Here is a 19,176-nt window from a genome sequence, read left to right on the forward strand (position 1 = left end):
TTAGTTGATTTAATTAGAGAGAAACTAATAGGTTGTGTAATTAGGCCTATTGTCAAAAAAAAATCCCCATGATTTCGGTGCTGATCTGTCGCGGTGGTGTTCATGTAACCAGAGGGTGGCGCTGTCAAATACACACCTAAAAGCTGTCAATCAAGTCTCAGACAACAGAGGAACACATGGTCTCACGCCAGAGCGTGTGTGCGGAGGGGTTGATCCAAGCGCTCCTCTCTAGAGTTATTCAACTATCGAGTTTATGGTCATCGAATGTCTTTTCTGAGTTAATTACGCGAGATTATTGTTCTCACGCTGTTTTATTGACGGATGAAACACTGATTGATGGATTATAGTAGAGTACAGTATATGGATATTAGTGTCTTCAGTGTCGGTCAACATTCCCTCTGTTCATCATGTTCATTTGCTGCTGTAACTATAGTGAAGAGGAGGAGATGATCGGTTCTTCTGGCACACACATTATGAAATGGACAGGATTTGAAAGCTAAAACTTTGTTTCTTATCAATAGTATGAAAGCACAAAGATTATTGGACGGCTAGAGCTACAAATACTGTTCAGTGAAGTGTGTTCACCAGCTGAAAACTGCACAGACCGAATGATTACATCGCTTCATCAAAATGAGAATAGATGGACATCAAGAAACTAATGTTTTCACCCTAGCCCTGCAATGTAGATGTGAATAATGATAAATAATAATCGATATGAAATTACTCGTATTTTTAGATTTAAAGGAGCATTACGATGATCTATTAGAGCTGGCGAGTCCGAGCTGTGGCCTAGACTAGTGCATGTCTTCTGTGAACGCCGTCACACACACACAGAACACACACCGGTCTCCTGCTGGTCATGTTGGATCTGAAGGTGTTCAGGTAGAAAGGATTCGATGACTTCTGCAGTGTGTGTACCTGTACAGCACACAGTGTTTAGATGAATGCCGGATCTACTCTCACTGTAATGCTTTGATAGACAGTTAACAATGATTTTTTTTCTTTTCTAGTGAACATTAACATTAACATGTTTAGTGCACGTGTGTCCACTGCGCCCCCTTGTGGCCGGCTGGTGTACAGCACTGGTTCTGCAGCTGCAGTGTCAGCAGTGTGAGGAGCTCATGCCAGTGTGTGTGTGTGTGTGTGTGTTAGGCGGAGCCCGTCAGCGAGCCGGTGGCGAATGTGTACGAGCTGGAGCCGGTCTCAGCAGAACCCACATATGAAGAGCCGGTTCAGGAGGAGCTGTACCTGAGCCCGGAGCCCGGCGACCAGACCCAGACCTCAGGTGCGCCAGCGCCACGCTAACCTTTACTGTACACTATCTGAACCCAAACATATGAGCAGTGCTCTCCTGCAGATGTAGTGCTTCACACCTGTGTGTGTGTGTGTGTGTGTGTGTGTGTGTGTGTGTGTGTGTGTGTGTGTGTGTGTGTGTGTGTGTGTGTGTGTGTGTGTGTGTGTGTGTGTGTGTGTGTGTGTGTGTGTGTGTGTGTGTGTGTGTGTGTGTGTGTGTGGCTCAGGTGCTCAGCCGGACGAGTATGGAGAGGATGTCGGTGTGACTGCCGTCGCTCTGTACGATTATCAGGCCGGTAAGAGAACGCTTCGATGGCTTTGAGTTCACACACTGCTAAAGAGAAAGTGCTCCTCACTCCTCACGGGCTGCATGACTGCAGGACACACTCATGTTTGTGTTGAACACTGATGGAGAAACACATCTAGTGTGACACATAACTCACAACAGTGGTTCGTTTAGTTAAAATCATCTTATAAATGTATGAGGTGACGAGGGCTTTTCCCCGAAGTCATGTGTTCAATAATGTCCAAGTTAATACTTCTTTACTTAATATCCTCATGATTTTTGGCATAAGATAATTTTGACCCATCCGATGTATAGTTGCTATTGGCACAGATAAACCCGTGCGGCCCGTACATCTGACAAGAAAATACAGTTTCAGTTTTTCTACTTCCGCACTTCACCTTTAACTCAGTGCTACACATGCAAGCTTTCTGTTAATAGTTTGGAATAATGTAGATAAAGTCTCAATTATCTATTATGATATCTATCAAAATTATGAAAAGTCTGAATTGTGAGGAAAAAAGTTGGAATTATGGAAGTTTGTTTCCAGCATGGAATAAAAAATAAAAAGGAGACTTTTTCTCTCAACATCTTTTCCCTCACAATTGAGTTTTTATATCTCGCAATTCTGAGAAAAAAAAAAAAAAAAAAAAAGTATTTCATGGTGGAAACCAGCTTCAATAATTACTTGCCGTTTCTTTGCAATTATTTGTGAAATTGAAACAATTTTCACAATTGTTTTTAATTTTTTTTATAGTTTTTTCATTTCAATATCAGTTTTGTTGATGTTTCGTTACATTTGAATTGCAAATCTGCCTCTTCTGAGCAGGAAGTGATGTAACGCGCCTCTGTTTGTCCCCAGCGGGTGATGACGAGATCTCCTTTGACCCGGACGACATCATAACCAACATCGAGATGATTGACGAGGGCTGGTGGAGGGGGGTGTGTCGCGGCTCCTACGGGCTCTTCCCGGCCAATTACGTGGAAGTTCGACAATAGACTCGCTCGATGCAGGCGGAGCGTCAGCCCTCTACCCCGTGCTTCCTCATCAGCTTCCTCTTCTTCCTCCTCTTCATCAGCTTCCTCTTCTTCATCTGCTTTATCAACTTCCTCCTCTTCCTCTTCTTCATCTGCTTTATCAACTTCCTCCTCTTCCTCTTCTTCATCCTCCTCTTCTTTCTCTCTCAACGCTCGCGTCCCGTTTCCGTCAGTAGGCCTGAGTAGATGCCTATAGAGATTTATGACACTTCTGAGAGCGTACACACACACACTCACACTCACACACACACACTCACACACACACACACACACACACACACACACACGCGAGAGTAGACCAAAGGTCAGAGATCTTCTGGAGTCTGAGAGTAAGTCATGCACTTCTTCTTTGCGACTCTTAAAGCGGCGTCCGTACGAACACTTTGTTCATTTTAGTGTCTTTTTTTTGCAGTGTTGAAATAGGGAACAAATTAATGAATTATGTTTGAAAATATGAATGAAGGCCAAAACGTGATGCCATAATAATCACTGCTGGAAATCGCAGTGCTTGAGACGGTTCATAAGAATCACTTTAATGGTGTTTGAAGGGTTGTTGGTGTCGTATGTGTGTGTCTCGTGTTTCGTCTGTGAAGTCCGTCAGGTGTTCGGCCACATCTGCACTCGCTCGTGATGTGCTGGACATGTCGATGTGTCCGAGTGCGCTTCTGTGTCTGACAGCCGTTATATCACATGATCTGCTGACCAACGACAATCCGGCGCAGTCGCTAGTGCTGGAGAATCACATCGTCTGGTGTGCAGGAACCTTTCAAACAAACTGTGCTTATCTATACTCTCTTTACAAGGCTGTTTTATAAGGAATATCATTTAAGAATAAAAAAATAAATAAAACTAATGTGTTTGTATTTTTCACGTATGAAACTTGATTTCTCTGTCAGTAATAAAGTGCAAGTGTTTGTAACACAAACTGACCAGAGCTCAATCAGAGCAATATTTATTGATGTCAGATTTAGTCGCCATACAAGCTGTACATGCCCTCGTCCCACAATCCTACTATACGGCTCTTGGTCATTGCAACGAGTGTCTACTTTAGAAGGTCTGACAACATTAACGGTGTGAACACAAGTCTGTACATGTGAGCAAAGTAAAGCAACGGGTTGAAGTCAAAGGGGAAAACCATAGCTAAACATCAGGACATTTCCACAGATATGAGCTGAATATTGTGCTTATCTAAATATATACAGTATTCATTAATCATGGAATATATATACTGCGTTATGGATTTGCTATATTAAGAATCGAACAAATATACCCATTTTATTCAAACGTTTGTCTGTTTGGCAAACCACAGTTCAGTGGGAACAACACCATTATAAAAGGCAATATAATTATATAAATCCAAAATACACTTACTCTATATGCTTTCTAAAGAGGATCTGTTTTATAAAAATGACTTCACAGTAGCAGCAGTGTATTGGCAAACCGTTGTTCAAGAAAGGCTTGCGATTTAACATTTCTGGCCACATTTAAAAAAATATTGTGGTCTATAAATGTATATTCACTCATACTCAATCTCAGCAGCAGACATCGCTTCTCCTCGCAGATATTCCCACTATCAGGACAAGATAAAAAAATATTCTCACAATCAATTTGTACAAGCATTCTGCAAGCTGGATAACAGTGTATATATGAAGAAACATGATTCGAAGTTTTATAACAGCTTAAAACATCCTCTATAAACTCTCATATGAATCTCTAAAACTGCAGCTCATATTAAAGCTGGGGGAATCTCCACTTTCTAAATGTGTTTTTCATCCATGCATAGGCTTCATTTTTTGACTATGTACCGGTAATCAAAATGCCACATCTGGATCTTTCAGTGAAACAACATACATATTCAATCATTTGGTGCACATAACCCCACAACCAACCGCAAGCTTGCATTTAAATTGATAACCAATGCACTGAACCAAGCCACCGCACGAGATTAGTGTGCACAGCCGCAGTATTATATTCTGTGCACGATACTGAGGCCTGATATCAGAACTGCTCCACAACTCTCACTCTCAACTCTTCCTCTCAAGCCTTAGTCATCAGATGAACACAGTCCAGAATCAACCTTCAAATTGCACAATTACCTAAAATAAATGGGTGAGCCAGAAGGAGGAGTTAGTTCGGGAACGCTTGCATATATTTTGTAGCATTAGTTGTTGCCATCAGGATCAACATGGACGAGGCTGTACGTGACGTCTTGTCCTCATGCAATCTCACTGAAGACGAGAAGCATCATGAGCAAAGGTCCTGAATGTGTGGATGTCCCCAATGTTATTTAGGGTTCATGTTCAAGCCTGAGTGAATCCAGTGTCTCATTCTATAAGGACGAAGCAACTGTACATGTTTTCTGCAACACACAGAACGCTTGCAGACAACATCTGTTAGCGGAATATTCCTGTATCAAAGGTAAGAGGACCTCCAGCTCTGCTGGTTACAGCTGCTCCTGATATTAAAATGAAGCTTCGCATCATAAGAACGAGTCCACATAGACTTGCTCCTGAGAGCAGTTTTTGTTCATTGGTTCTTATAGTTACTCTGAGCACAATCCTCTTCCAACAGGAGATGCACACGGACTGATAGACGTTGGAGAAGACGAGGGATTGATATCCACGCCTGGCATCATACCTTTATCTGTCCATTAGCAGTTTGAGACCCCTCTCGATGTTCATCCGATGCCCGACACGGGTGACGCCCAGGTCTACAAGGTCTTCTTTTTGCAGGTTAGGAAGGTGGGTGCCCTCAATCTCATTGTCCAAGAAGGCCTTCTTGTGTTCTGCCAGGTGGAGGCTCTCCAGCCAGTCGGCTACGTCATGCTTGCTCCAGACGCGCACGGGTTTGTCAGCAAAAGGCTTGTCGGCGGCCGCCAGGAGCAGCGCGAGTGGGGACAGCGACTGACTGCTGACTGAGCTGAGGCTGTGGCAATGCTCTGCGTTCACTACGGGTGGAGACGGCAGGCCAAACACATCGGTCAATGTGGGAGAGCCGGCAGCGACTGGCAGAGAAGAGCTGTGAGCCGACTCAGGAGGACTGGAGGCTTGAGGAGGCAAGTGTGTTGGTGAAGAAGAAGTCACTGTGTTGCAGTGTTTGGTACCTGAGGCTTGGGTCAGCCACTCTCTGAGAACACACACACACACACACACACACACACACACACACACACACACACGCAGAAAGAGAAGTCAGGTGCTGAACTGGTAGAGGGACAACAACAACACTCACTATTCTGTCAATAAATGTGTCTCAAAGGAACCCAGACGGCAGCATACTGTCAATTAACCAGTAAGAGGATTCAGTTAAATGTGTTCACCTCAGAATTCAAATTAGCTGATAATTTACTCTCCCCGACGTCATCCAATATGTTCATGTCTTTCTTTCTTCGGTCGAAAAGAAATGAAGGTTTTTGAGGAAGACATTCCGGGATTGTTCTCCATATAGTGACTTCTTCAATGTGAGTTTTAGTGCAGCTTCAAAGTCTCGACACGATCCAGCCGAGGAATTAGAGTCTCATCTAGACAAACCAGCGGACATTTTATAACAAAATAAACATTTACATACTTTTAACCAGTAATGCTGGTCTTGCACTCAGGGCGTAGCACAAGATCCCGGGCCCTATAGGCCGTCCTGATCATGTTCCTCAAATATAACTATTAACTGCAATGCAGTAGTCGGATCATTCGAGTCACATATCACTGAGAAGTAAATTGCAGTTATTTTTCTGCCAGGATAGTGTTCAACACTCACACAGCTCAATGAATTCATTCTGCATCTCAGGACGAACCTTGACCCCTCTTTCTTCTTTTCCCTTACAAGTGCTCCTGTAAAATGGGATCATAATATTCCAACAACTCTAAAGTGCCAAGAAAATGCCATAGTGGACAACATTTAAACAGTTTCTGAAACTGAGGGTCATGTGTTTCACAATGTTAAGATCTGCTTCTATTAAATAATGTTGACATGATATGTAGCTACCGATGAGCTAGCAAGCTACCTATGACACCGATTAGCCTAGTATAGCTCATTTTAGACATTATAGCCTATTAATTTAATTATTAATGTTTCAAATAAGGCTATTATAATGGTGTGTTGTATGCAAACAGCATTGTTAGTGTGGTTTATTTATTTAGCCTTTACCTCAGATATTCAAGCAGTTTAGCTCTATAGATGTTGTGCTCTAGTGTGTGCTCACCTTTCTTTGAAAAGAAGTCAGTTACCAATTGTTTATTTTATTTTATTTCCTTTCTTTTTTGGTGGCCTGATTTGGCTTTCTTTGAGAAAGACATTTCTACAGCAGAAGTTTGTGCTCCACCAGATGCTCAACTAAACAAAATGTATAAAAATGTATAAACAAAACAAACATTTATATACTTTTTAACCACAAATGCTGGCACTAGTCTTGCACTAGCTGTGATGCGACACACATTACATAATCAGGTTGAAAGATCACGCATGTTCCGGTTAGAAAAACTCCATCTATTTATCTCCTCCAACTTCAAAATTGTCCGTCATCGCTGTTTTACTTTTTTTTTTTTTTTTGTAAGTGGCGTTTGACTTATTCTTTGCACGTTCTCTTTGTAAACAGTGCGTCTGTTCTTCTGCCTACGTCACGCGTGACCTTTCAACCTGATGACGTAATGTGTGGCGCATCACAGCGAGTGCAAGACGAGCATTTGTAGTTAAAAAGTATTTCATGTTTATTTTGTTATAAAATGTCCGCTGGTTTGTCTAGATGAGACTCTTATTCCTCGGCTGGATCGAGACTGAAGCTGCACTGAAACTCACATCTGGACCTTCGACCCGCTGGACCATTGAAGTCACTATATGGAGAACATCTGGAGTGTGTTCCTCACAAACCTGCATTTCTGTTCCACTGAAGAAAGAAAGACATGAACATCTTGGATGACGTGGGGGTGATCAAATTTTAAGTCCAGTGTCGAGACCCCTTTAGTTACAAATACATGGACATTTGTCTCGGCAGGAACTCCAGTCCAAGCATGTGCTCCCAAGATCTTCTGAGACGGGTGTAGGGAACCTGCTTTGCTTCGACTCTTTTATCTTGTTAATCCGTCACAAATTTCATGAGATTAACATATGTAAACCTTGTAACCATGCTCCGTATTAAAAGATTATTTCACAGCTGTAACAATATTTGGATAACATTTAATCTTTTTTTATTTGTGTTGTCCTTGATCTACCCCTAAGCTTGTACATATCTACAGGCCAGACACAGTCCTACATTTGAATATTATTTTGCACAGGAATTTTACTTCTTTTTAAAATAAAATGCCACATGAGACAGGCTACGCTGTTATTGTGCTCCTCACCTGGATCCGATGCTTCTGGATCCTGCAGGGGGGTCGAGAGGTCCTCCTCGTTTCGGAAATCTGTCCTTGTTGATCTGTTGAAGTTTAGAACTGAGTTCACTGATCACATTGACTTTAGGATCTGCATTGGGCAAGAGGGGGTTCTGGAGCTCATGGGCATCTCCCCACAGTTTAGAGGCCCACTGATCAAGTGCTTTGTGAGGCTCAGATTGTGCTACACCATCCAGGGGTGGAGGAGGTGGTGGTGGCCGTCCAAACGACTCAATGCTCTCCTCTATCAAAGAGTTCCTGTAAAGTGCATTGCTTTTGTTGATTATGGGCTTCATCTTTGGCTTCGGTGGAACCGGCGGTCGCTCCACCAGAGTCTGCCCGTCTACATAGGCTATGTATGAGTCCTCAAGTCCCTCAAATGAAAGAGTAGAGATACTGGACATTGTGGAAATTGTGCTGTTTGCCTCAAAGTAAGGATCCCCACTGTTTCGACTAAATACTTCCCCAATGCCTGAGTCCGTGACAGACTCGAAGCCCTCTGGAGGTGGTGGAGGGTAGGTGTGGGGATTCATGCAATTCACAAGCCCTGAAAGACACTTGGACTCCACACTGTTCATTGTAGAAGCATGAGAATGATAAACAGGCAAGGGTCCACTTGTTGCATGATTTTTTTTCTGCTTGAGGATCTCTGCAACCTGGTCCTCAGGAACATCAATGCTGTTGGCAAACTCCAGAGGCGGAGGCAAGGGGTCAGGCAAGTCAAACTCCTCATCAATATCCACTGAGGTCAGTGGGGGAAGAGGAATGCTACAGGAGAAGTTGGCAGGCTCCTCCACGGATGTGGCAGAGGTCCTTGTATGAGATGGCTGGGAGTTGGGCGCTATACGTTTGTCATTGTAATCAATGGTTGCACTGTCCAGAATTAGGGACTCTTCTAGTTTGAATCCATCAGACTGACTGTTCACATATGGCTTGGTCTTATCTAGTGTCTGGACCATGAGGAGCCCCTCTGACTGATGTTGAGATGTGCTATGGTTGTTCTTCAACTGCTCTGATGGATTACATTCCTTCGCCTTCTTTGTGCCATGATTGGACTCTCGTGTGTGCCTAAACAAACCTCCACAATCTTTTGGTTGAGCTGTGGCAGCAAATCTGGCTTCAATATTGGACCGTAGCTTGGTGTCTATGAAGAGTGGCTGGTTGAGGTTTGCTTTGCGAGATTCTCCTTTAGGTGGAGGAAGAGGAGGTTGCACTTGCTCCCTCAGAGCTCTATTTCTGGCCTGGTGTTGGAAATCTCCATCATTGAGAGTAATGGGACTGCCTGTGTTGGGGCAGTTCCCGGTGCGTGTTGTGAGGGGCTCAGTTGTTGGTTCGGGGAGGATGAAGTCAGTCATGTTGCCTCGACTTCCAATTTGTTGGAACCCTAATAAAGGAGCCGGTGGAGCCATAAGCTTTTCTAAACTCTTATCATAAGAAAACATGCCTTCATCTATGGACATAGACTGGCGTAAACGGGGGGTAGGGATAGATGTATCCTCGTCTCCGAGATCCATTGACAGAAAGGCATGGGAGTTCTTGCGTGCTTCAAGACGCTTCTGGCGGTCACGTACGGCCCCGGCAATAGCCGCCGCAAAAGGGTTGCTCACGATGAAGCCTCCGGTGTCCTCCGGTCGTAGCTGGCCTGGTGGCTCAGAAGTGGGAGTCTCAATTTCCATGCTACCTTCTCGGCTACTCTTGCCACTACTGCTAGTTGAAGGCTCTTTAACAATAATTGTTGGTATCTGGATTGAACAGGTTTTATCAGGGCTATCCTCAACATTTGGCTGCTTTATCAGTATACCCTTCCTGCGGGCTGGTTTTGGTGGGACGTACAATTGTTTGCCAGCTGTGTCTGAGTATGGGTTCTCTGGCACATGGCCCCTGTTATGGGTACACATGTTTTGCTGGCTGACTGGATAAGTCTGATAGTCATATTGTTCGAAGTTCTGCCGATGGTACATTAACTGGTCTCTTTCTATAGTGTGGCATCTGCCTGTTGAGCTCTGTGTGTAAATGGACTGATTGGGCTCATATCTTATAGGAGTACTGGGGTTGTAAGGTGGGGATGGAGGAGAGATGCCTGGAGGTGGGGGGATTTCCTCAGATGTGTCAGGCATTGAGAGACTTCTGGTGAACTTCAGCAGTGGAGGTATCAGTAACTTCCTTTCTTCTCCTGCGATTCCTGGAGAAAGGATCATGCAACATGTTTAGACTGACGCCTCATTAAGTTGCTTAAGTTTGTTGTTTTTGTTACAAACATATCCTGATAAAACCAATATCCAATCATGCAGGTCAAGTCTGAGTCGACTCTTGAGTCATTAGTTCTCAAATCAAAGTCATTTTCATTTACTGTACTCAGACAGTCAAGGCATGTAACTTGAGTTCCCCACATCTGGGACATAGAAAGTACTGTGGTGGAAAATAATCAATACATAAACTACTAATGCTTTCAATAAATTTTTTAACCAAATTTAAATTTGCTCGTTTGAAAGAGTTCTGAAGAAATGCAAAATGAAATTGAAGGGTCTACTAACAGTCTACTAATACTCTATCTAAAGTTAGTTGACTTGTAGTTACAAAGTTACTTATAGTTAGTAGACTGTCAAAAGTGAACCAGCAAAATAAAGTGTAAATTGAAAGAAGAATTTAAGTGCAATTGAAGAACTAGTTATAATTATAATATGTCTCTGTGTGCTTATCTGATGTTTCATAAAACAATACCCTAATACTAGGTATTTTTGTGTGAAAAATCTCATTCGGTCACACCCATCATGAGAAAGTAGTTCTACACACAAGAACCTTTTAGAGACTGAAACCTGAAAAATGGCTTGAGATTTGGTGAGTACATCAGTGGACACTGAGTTATAGAAACATAATGCACATCTGTGGTTCGCTTTGCATTACCTGTTCAGTCAATTTACTTACTGATGAATTATGGTATCTGTGTGAAAACATTTGCACACAAATATGTGTGTCTATTAGTTAACAGCTGTGTGAATTGCAATTTGAATGTGCTTTGAATAAAAAAGCAAAAAAACAATTCTCATCGTGGGTAGAGGAAAAGGCAGAAATGGATTTTTTATATTTACCAATGGATTTTTGTCTTTTCATGGAGCTTTTTGGCAGACGAACGTAACTTCCATGGGATCTCCCAGGAATATTAGGAGGAACTATAGCGACTCCTGGCCTTTCCGATGTGGACTGCTGTAAAGCAGATGTATTGATTAGAGCTCAATGCACACACACATACAGACAGACAGTTTTAGAGCATTTTAAATATCAATCACAGTTATAATCTAACCCAGCTAACAGGGGGAATTATCAGAAGTTTCACTAACATTCTGGCAAGTTTATGAACAAACACTCTTCCAGGAACAATAATAGAATGTTTGTTCAGAGTTATCTGGTCTTTATAATGTTCTGAAAATATTACCAAATATATTTATTTTTTTAAATGTCACAACATTCAGAGAACATTCAAAAGTAACACTCCCATAAATGCTTGCAGAATGATAGAATGGGATGTTTTTTCTTAAACGAGACTGAACTTATCAGGGATTATTCAAAAATAATATTTTCATAATTTGATGGGAATGTTAGCAAAACACATTTTTGTGAGCTGGGAAAGCTGGTGGTCATGTGTAATTTCAGGCTACAAGACAACAGGTGCAACTCACATTAATCTCCATGCATGTGGCCGTAAAGCGGCTGGAGGGGCGGGGCTTGACCGCCGCGACTGCCGAGGTTTTTCCATTCGCTGGTTTCTGCAGATGCGCAGGCTCTTCCCCTTTATCTGCAAAAGGCAATAATGTCTGAGGGACAGCAGAAATAAACATAGCATTCGATCTCTAACACAAGCGTCCGCTCTCTGCAACAGTGGAGCGCGCTCATCGTGGATTAAGCAAACCACACACAGGGAACACTGTCAGAGACATGGGTTGGGCACAAATGTAATATTATGACTAGGAAAATAAAAATGTTAACCACCAAAAATGTCTTCCACATTTGACTAAAACAGACAGATTCAACCTTTCTAGGTGGATCCTTAGGGGAACAAATCACATCTTAAATCTTGATGCTATGAGCTTGTTTAGTCTTTTATTAAATGATTGTAAGATCTGTGCAGTGCCAGGAGAACACTAGCCTGGTTCTACCAGACTCTCCTACACTTCATCTGTACAGAGAGTCCGGCCGCTCTCCATTGACAAGCGTTAACTTCCTCGAAGACGGGTCGGGTCCTCTGTAGAAGTTTAAAACGTACTCGGTTACTAACGTAACCTCGGTTCTCTCTAGAAGAGGGAACGAGTACTGCGTCGAAGAACGCTACGGGAAAGATATTTCTTTGTCGAGATTGAAGCCTAAAATTAATCCTTAATTTTGTAATAATGTAAAACGCTTTTCTGAAGCATACAACCTAGGCGGAGCAATACAGCTCACCCATTGGCTGCTCTGCCAGAAAAGCACAGCCTATGCGAGGCCAGGACGCTGACCAATGAGGGCGCTTCGCGCCCTTCTGCGTCACCTCCCGCCCAAACAGGCGTGGCCTAGGCCTATAAATACGAGCATAGCTGTCTAACACGCCGATTTTCGTCAATGAAGCGACGCAGCGCGGACACGCACGGCCATGAGACGCAGTACTCGTTCCTTCTTCTAGAGAGAACCGAGGTTACGTTAGTAACCGAGTACGTTCTCTTACGTAGAGTTCTCTCGTACTGCGTCGAAGAACGCTACGGGAACCCCATGTAAAACGCCGTGCGTGCTCTTGGACCGACACAGACACCTAAGGGCGCGCGCATAGCATATATAATAATAGCATATATATAATAGCATAGATAATAGCATATATATGTAAATATAGATATATATGAGGGGTAATAGCATGCTCATGGGACACATTGTCAGTGAGTGATGCTTAAACATTGAAGTGACCTGGGCCGCAGCGCGGGGCAGGAACACTTATACATATTAACATTGAAGTGACCTGGGCCGCAGCGCGGGGCAGGACACTAATACATAGTCTTCTAGACCGAGAGCAGTTTAGCCTGCAACGCAGGAACCTCTAGGTTATAGAACCTAATAAATGTAGACGGGGAGGCCCAGCCTGCCGCCATACAGATATCTTGTAACGAGATTCCGCTATACCAAGCCCATGAAGAGGCCATGCCTCTCGTGGAATGTGCTCTGATGCCCAAAGGGCATTCCAAACCTCTAGATGCATAGGCTAGCGCAATGGCGTCCACTACCCATCGAGACAGACTCTGTTTCGTCGCGGCTCGCCCCTTGGAGCGTCCGCTGAACGAGACAAAGAGCTGCTCCGTCTGTCGAAAAACAGCGGAGCGGGACACGTAAGCTCTTAATGCCCTGACCGGGCAAAGGGAGCTATTTCCGTCCTCTGAGGCCGGCAGGGCCGACAGGGAGATGACCTGAGCCCTGAACGGTGTGTTGAGGGACTTAGGCACGTACCCATGCTTCGGTTTCAATACGACTACAGAGTCGTTTGGCCCGAACTCCATACAAGAAGCTCTCACTGAGAGCGCTTGCAAGTCTCCCACACGCTTCACTGAAGCGAGAGCCAAAAGAAACACGGTCTTGAAAGACAGGTGTTTCATGTCAACTGAGTGAATAGGCTCGAAAGGGGCCCCTTTCATAGCGTTCAACACTGTAGAAAGGTCCCAAACGGGGACTGAGGGGGGCCTTGGAGGGTTTAACCTCCTGGCGCCTCTAAGGAAGCGGACCACCAGGTCGTTCCTGCCTAGTGAACGGCCAAGCGTTGGATTAACGAACGCTGATATGGCAGCCACATAGACTTTGAGCGTGGATGGGGTTCTTCCCTTATCCAATAGCTCTTGCAAGAAGGAGAGAATCTCCGGTTCTCCACACTGAAGTGGTGACAGACCTTGATCTGAACACCATCCAGAGAACACCGACCATTTGGAAGCGTAGAGCCGTCTAGTAGACGGAGCCCTAGCTTGCTCGATCGTGTCTAACACTCCTCTTGGGAGGTTAGCGGGTACCCGTTTATGGCCCATACGTGTAGGGACCAAAGCTCGGGGTGAGGATGCAGAATCGCGCCCTTGGCCTGTGAGAGGAGGTCTCTCCTCACTGGAATCGGCCACGGGGCAGTACTTTTCAGTCGCATCAAAGCTGGGAACCAGGTCTGATTCGTCCAGTATGGAGCAACCAGTAGTACTGAGCATCCGCTCTCCTTGATACGCTCCAGCACTTGAGGCAGGAGTGAGACAGGAGGAAAAGCATAGAGCGGACGGCGGGGCCAGACTCTGGCCAGCGCGTTCGTGCTCTTCGAAAAGAATTCTGGGCAGTGAGCGTTTTCCTGGTTTGCAAACAGGTCTATTTCCGCTCTGCCGAACGTTTTCCACAGCAGACGCACTGTCTGTGTGTGTAGGGACCACTCTCCCGTAGGAACATTGTTCCGTGAGAGTCTGTCCGGGCCTACGTTCAAGTGGCCTGGCACGTGTATTGCTCTTAACGAGCGCAGGTTGTGCTGGGCCCACACCAGTATGCGTTCCGCTAACCTGAATAGGTTTCGGGACCTCAGGCCACCCTGGTGGTTTATGTAGGCTACTACCGACACGTTGTCCGAGCGGACCAGGACGTGGTGTCCTTTTATCCGGGGACAGAAGCGCCTCAGCGCAAAGTCCACCGCCATCATTTCCAGGCAGTTCATGTGCGGTAGTTTGGCTCGCTCTGCCCATTGGCCAAAGAGCGGTCTGCCGTCGAGCAGTGCTCCCCAACCTGAGGTGGACGCGTCCGTGGACACCACCTTCAGGCTCGAGGAAGTCCCCAGGCTTACACCTGACCGGTACCAGTCTGACGCTCTCCATGGTGTCAGGGCTGAAATGCATTCCTGAGTGACCTTGAGGCGATAACGACCGTGTAACCATGCTCGGCGCGGTACGCGCGTTCTCAACCAGAACTGTAGTGGGCGCATGCGCAGCAGGCCCAACTGCAGCACTGTAGAGGCTGAGGCCATGAGGCCCAGCATTTTCTGAAATCTCCTGAGCGGCACTATGTGGCCGCTGCGGAAGGATTTCGCCATTTGCAGGGTATTTCGCCTGCGCTGTGATGACAGGCGTGCTGTCATAGACAGTGAGTTCAGATCCAGTCCTAAAAAGGAGATCCTTTGACTGGGAAACAGTGAACTTTTCTCCCAATTGACTCTCAGACCTAAGCACTCGAGGTGATCGAGTATTAGTGTCTTGTGGTGAGCGAGTTCTGACGGCGACTGAGCTAGGCAAGGCAAGGCAAGTTTATTTATATAGCACATTTCATACACAGTGGTAATTCAAAGTGCTTTACATAGAAGAAATAAAAATAAAAATAATTACATAGATAATAAAAGAAATAAGAATAATTAAAACAGTTTAGAAAATAAAATACAGTGCAAACAGTCGGACGAACAGTGGCACAGTGCTCATTCAGTAAATGCAAAGCTAAACAGTGGTAATTCAAAGTGCTTTACATAGAAGAAATTAAAATAATCAAAAGAAATAAGAATAATTAAAACCGTGTCTGAGATGGAAGTGATTGAGCAGGTTTGCGGTGCCACTGGACCTACAATCCAGGGACGTCCTCTGCTGGGGTGGTGTCTCACACCAGTATTGCCCAATGGGCCCCCACAGAGCACGTTTCACTTTTGCTGTTTTAAACAAACAGCGAACCTCTATACTCTCCATAGTATAGCTAATCTTCACTCGCCTCGTCGGAGTGAAGCTCTCCCGTTCCCCTTCAAAATATCTTCCAATCAGACAGCCCTGATAATTAATAATCACCCCTATCTGAGATGGAAGCGATTGAGCAGGTTTGCGGTGCCACTGGACCTAATCCAGGGACGTCCTCTGCTGGGGTGGTGTACCACACCAGTATTGCCCCACTGGGCCCCCACAGAGCACGTTTCACTTTTGCTGTTTTAAACAAACAGCGAACCTCTATACTCTCCGTAGTATAGATAATCTTCACTCGCCTCATCGGAGTGAAGCTCTCCCGTTCCCCTTCAAAATCTCTTCCAATCAGACAGCCCTGATAATTAATAATCACCCCTATCTGAGATGGAAGCGATTGAGCAGGTTTGCGGTGCCACTGGACCTAATCCAGGGACGTCCTCTGCTGGGGTGGTGTACCACACCAGTATTGCCCCACTGGGCCCCCACAGAGCACGTTTCACTTTTGCTGTTTTAAACAAACAGCGAACCTCTATACTCTCCATAGTATAGATAATCTTCACTCGCCTCGTCGGAGTGAAGCTCTCCCGTTCCCCTTCAAAATCTCTTCCAATCAGACAGCCCTAAAAATTAATAAAATCTTCCTGAATCACAGTTTGGAAAATAAAAAAATAAAATAAAATACAGTGCAAACAGTCAGACGTATTTTATATCGACCGGTAGCTATTATAGATCTTTCTTTTAAAAGGATCTTCTTACGACTTACATGCATCAACTTTCTTTTCTCTTTCAATCTTCTTACCATCTATCAACTTTCTATTCTCTTTCAATCTTCTTACGACTTGCCATGTATCAACTTTCTTTTCTCTTTCAATCTTCTTACCATCTATCAACTTTCTATTCTCTTTCAATCTTCTTGCCATCTATCAACTTTCTATTCTCTTTCAATCTTCTTACGACTTGCCATCTATCAACTTCCTTTTCTCTTTCAATCTTCTTACGACTTGCCATCTATCAACTTCCTTTTCTCTTTCAATCTTCTTACGACTTCCCTGTATCAACTTTCTATTCTCTTTCAATCTTCTTTAATTCTTTAATTCTTTAATTCTATCAACTTTCTATTCTCTTTCAATCTTCTTACGACTTCCCTGTATCAACTTTCTTTTCTCTTTCATTTACTTGCACATTCTTTTCACTTTCCTTAGCCCAGCATTCACATTCTTAGCTCTTTCTCAGACTAAAACTTTAATATCGAACAGTGGCACAATGCTCATTCAGTAAATGCAAAGCTAAACAGAAGTGTTTTGAGTCTGGATTTGAATGTGGCTACTGTAGGAGCACACCTGATCTCTTCTGGAAGCTGGTTCCAGCTGCGGCTGGCATAATAGCTAAAAGCGGACTCTCCTTGCTTTGAGTGAACCCTTGGTATTTCTAGTTGATGTGATCCTAATGATCTGAGTGATCTGTTGGGTTTATATTCAGTGAGCATATCTGCAATGTATTTAGGACCTAGGCCATTAAATGATTTATATACCAGTAATAATACTTTAAAATCAATCCTAAATGTGACTGGAAGCCAGTGTAAAGACCTGAGGACTGGTGTGATGTGTTCAAATTTTCTGGTTCTGCTTAGGATCCTGGCGGCAGCGTTCTGTACGAGCTGCAACTGTCTTATGGTCTTTTTGGGAAGGCCAGTAAGGAGTCCATTACAATAATCCACCCTGCTGGTGATGAAAGCATGCACAAGTTTTTCTAAGTCCTGACTGGAAACAAAGCATCTAATTCTTGCAATATTTTTCAGATGATAGTATGCTGATTTAGTTATTGCTTTGACATGACTACTGAAGCTAGAGCTAGAATCAGCCAATCGTCCAAATAGTTCAGAATTCGAACGCCTCGGAGTCTCAGGGGTGCCAGCGCCGCGTCCATGCACACTGTAAATGTACGAGGTGCTAGAGACAGGCCGAATGGCAGGACTGTGTACTGATATGCCCGGCCCTCGAAGGCGAATCTCAAAAATCGCCTGTGACGTGACGCAATTTGTATGTGAAAATACGCGTCTTTCAGATCTATCGCCATAAACCAGTCTCCTCGGCGGATTTGCGCGAGGATACTTCTGGTCGTGAGCATTCTGAACTTCCGCTTTGTTAGCGTTTTGTTCAGACGCCTTAGATCTAAAATGGGTCTGAGACCCCCGTCTTTTTTCGGTACCAGGAAATATCTGCTGTACAGACCCCCTTCGCTCTGAGATAAAGGCTCTATGGCCCCTTTGCTCAATAGCTTCGCTATTTCGGCTCGAAGTAGATGTGCTACTTCTGTTTTCACCGTGGTTTCGACTTTCTCCGTGAAACGGGGAGGGCGTCGATGAAACTGTAGCGAATAGCCTCTTTTTATAGTCTCTAGCACCCATTCTGAGACCCCGGGAAGTCTTTCCCATGCATCTGCACGCGTGACTAGGGGTTGAATGTAATCTGGGCCCTGGTCGCGAAATGGCGGCGACACGAGAGCAACCGTGTGCTGTGACATGGACGCCGTGGCGTGTGAGGCGGGGGGCATGTTTAACACAGTATGCATCCCGCGCGCGCTCAGCTCTCTGTGTCGAGAGAGAGCGCGCGGGACGAGTCCCGTAGGGCTCGTGATGTTTGTGAATAAACGTGGGCGCTTGGTGGCGGGCACATTTATAACACCGGGGACACTGTGTTTGTGTACTGACTGACCGTTCGTTAGTTTCGTTTTTACAGAAAACCGCGGAACGTGCAGTGTGTAGTGGTTGTGGGCACTTGGCAGTGGGTCACGCTCACTACATGTAAAACACAATCGGCATGAGCCGATTTTATGTGTGCAGACCCTGTGTTGTTCAGGGCTGTGCTTGCACGGGTTGAAAAACCGGGCTCTGGTCGCGAAATGGCGGCGACACGAGAGCAGTCGTGTGCTGTAACATGGGCGCCATTGCAGTGTGATGCGGGGGCGCGCTTAATCGAGCGGGCAGCCCGCGCGCGCTCTCAGCTCTCTCAGCTGAACGAGAGAGCGTGCGGTGCGAGCCCCGTACGGCTCGGCATGTTTGAGAATAAATGTGGGTGCGTGAACGCGGGTACATTTATAGCACTGGGGAGTACTGTCTATTAGAACTGACTGACCGTGCATTGGTTTCGTTTTATAGAAACCGTGTGACATGTAGCTTGTAGTGATTGTGGGCGCTTGAAAACGGGCACGCTCACTACATATAATGCACAATCGAAATGAGTCGATTTATGTGTGCAAGCCCTGTATGTGTAGGGCTGTGCTTGTGTGTACAAATGGGCACTGGGTCGTGGGCATACAGTTACACACATTACATCATCGGCCATGGCCGGGACACCGTGTAGCACAGAGAGTACTGTCTATCAGAACCGACTGACCGTACATTCGTTTCGTTTTTACAGAAACCACGGGACATGCAGTGTGTAGTGATTGTGGGCACTGAAAAGCGGGCACGTTCACTAACTTACATGTGAAGCACAACCGACAGGAGTCGATTTTA

The 19,176-nt window shown here is 44.9% G+C and overlaps 2 protein-coding genes across 2 annotated transcripts in view; one reads left to right on the top strand and one right to left on the bottom strand.

Moving 5' to 3' along the window:
* The window catches only part of cttn (cortactin), a 20,432-nt gene extending 16,861 nt beyond the window's left edge, over positions 1 to 3,571 (top strand). The window contains exons 13-15 of the mRNA XM_079621756.1: positions 1,153 to 1,285; positions 1,521 to 1,589; positions 2,439 to 3,571. Coding sequence (XP_079477882.1) covers positions 1,153 to 1,285; positions 1,521 to 1,589; positions 2,439 to 2,575 — 339 coding nt within the window. The 3' untranslated portion in view covers positions 2,576 to 3,571. The remainder of the gene's footprint in view (positions 1 to 1,152; positions 1,286 to 1,520; positions 1,590 to 2,438) is intronic.
* The window catches only part of shank2a (SH3 and multiple ankyrin repeat domains 2a), a gene marked incomplete at its 5' end in the record, with an annotated part of 74,581 nt that continues 58,934 nt past the window's right edge, over positions 3,530 to 19,176 (bottom strand). The window contains 4 exons of the mRNA XM_079621215.1: positions 3,530 to 5,740; positions 7,948 to 10,159; positions 11,067 to 11,181; positions 11,655 to 11,770. Coding sequence (XP_079477341.1) covers positions 5,254 to 5,740; positions 7,948 to 10,159; positions 11,067 to 11,181; positions 11,655 to 11,770 — 2,930 coding nt within the window. The 3' untranslated portion in view covers positions 3,530 to 5,253. The remainder of the gene's footprint in view (positions 5,741 to 7,947; positions 10,160 to 11,066; positions 11,182 to 11,654; positions 11,771 to 19,176) is intronic.

Source organism: Phoxinus phoxinus (assembly GCF_949152265.1).
Source record: "Phoxinus phoxinus genome assembly, chromosome: 8".
Classification (NCBI taxonomy): Eukaryota; Metazoa; Chordata; class Actinopteri; order Cypriniformes; family Leuciscidae; genus Phoxinus; species Phoxinus phoxinus.